The 1,432-nt window shown below is 40.2% G+C and overlaps 1 protein-coding gene across 1 annotated transcript in view; it reads left to right on the top strand.

The window, feature by feature from the left end:
• PCOLCE2 (procollagen C-endopeptidase enhancer 2) overlaps positions 1-1,432 on the top strand; it is a 30,400-nt gene that overhangs the window by 2,959 nt on the left and 26,009 nt on the right. Inside the window, exon 3 of the mRNA XM_085298695.1 lies at positions 430-538. Within this exon, the coding sequence (XP_085154821.1) occupies positions 430-538 (109 nt within the window). The remainder of the gene's footprint in view (positions 1-429; positions 539-1,432) is intronic.

The raw sequence follows: 1,432 nt of genomic DNA, 5'->3' as shown, positions 1-1,432 counted from the left end.
TGCCTGCGCGCCCCGCGCCGCCTGCGCGCCCCGCGCCGCGGACAGCTGCGGGCTTCACCGAGCCCCCGGACTCAGAGCGCTGCAGGCGTGATTGCAGCATTGTAGCAGTTGCTCCTGAATTTACACACCAGTTCTTTTTTGTATCACAGCACTGCACCTTCGCGGGGGCTAGGAAGGGGGGGAGGGTGCCAGCCTGTGGGAACCTGGAATTAAGGTCCGAGCAGCTGCGTCTTCCCGACTCACAATTTGTGCATCAAACTGCAGATTTTATATCGGGGATGAAATTAACTTGGTAATGAAACATTTATTTGCAATTAGCTGCATTTTTAAGTATTTTATTATGCAGTCAACACCTCTTTGCTATCATTTATCAAAGACTAAATGTAATATATTTAAAAATTAAGCATCATTTTTTCCTGTTATTTCCAGGCCTACGTTTGCATGTGGAGGAGTCGTATCTGGAGAGTCAGGCTTTATTGGGAGTGAAGGATTTCCTGGAGTCTACCCTCCAAACAGCAAATGTACTTGGAAAATCACAGTAAGAATTTTTAATATCACAAATCAGTGCTGAGGGCAATGCAGAGCCAATTCTTATTAATTGTATAAAAACTAGCCAGTGTTTTATATGGGATAACAGATGTGTGCAACAAATTCAGTAACTCACAGCTGCTCGGCTATATGGAGCTTTTGAGGATTCCTTTAATGTGATAATAGTGGCTGGAATGTGCAAACTATAAAGCTGACCTTGTCTACTGTCAGAAGCAARTATTTCATTGACTTACACCTCTAATTCTTTTAAAAAAATCAACCCCCTTGAAAGCTCATATTTATCTTTCTAGTCACTACAGAAATCAATAGTTAATTTGATCAAAAGCATTTAACTGAAGGTTTGAGGTGTGAGTAAACGTAAAGCAAATTAGGAATAGCTGATCTGTTAGTAATAGGTCACAGGAAAAGTTTCAAACAAAAACAAATTCAAKAAATGGTTTGACAGTAATTTTGTAGTGCTCGTAATGCTGTTCTGCTGGCCAGTACATCCAGCGTATATCATACAGCAAGGTGACAAAGCAATAGAAAAGTGTTGTTACATCTATAAATGACCTTAGATGTATGGTATGATATAATGATGCTGAAATGAGACTGTAGAGGAGAGACTTGTAGCCACCAACAGCAGGAGTGAGTGAGGAAACACTCCATTAATCAACTAAGACTAAACATACCTCCAGTATTGGATATGTTGTCATCCACAGACTCAAAGAAAGATTTTAATTAATGATTTTACCTTCCCTCACATCTGCACAAGTTAAGCTTCCAAAGTGACCCTCGAAATTTCTCTTCAAAAATGGCACAATTCAGTAGGAGATTCTTCAACTTCCAGGCCTAGAATACGAGCTTTACAGGAGAAACAAAAAAAAAAAAATCAACCAATTCT

Source organism: Rhea americana, unplaced genomic scaffold, assembly GCF_003343005.1.
Source record: "Rhea americana isolate MKP2758 unplaced genomic scaffold, rheAme1 scaffold_14, whole genome shotgun sequence".
NCBI lineage: Eukaryota > Metazoa > Chordata > Aves > Rheiformes > Rheidae > Rhea > Rhea americana.
The sequence above is the reverse complement of the archived record's forward strand: the minus strand, read 5'-3'. Positions and strand labels throughout refer to the sequence as shown.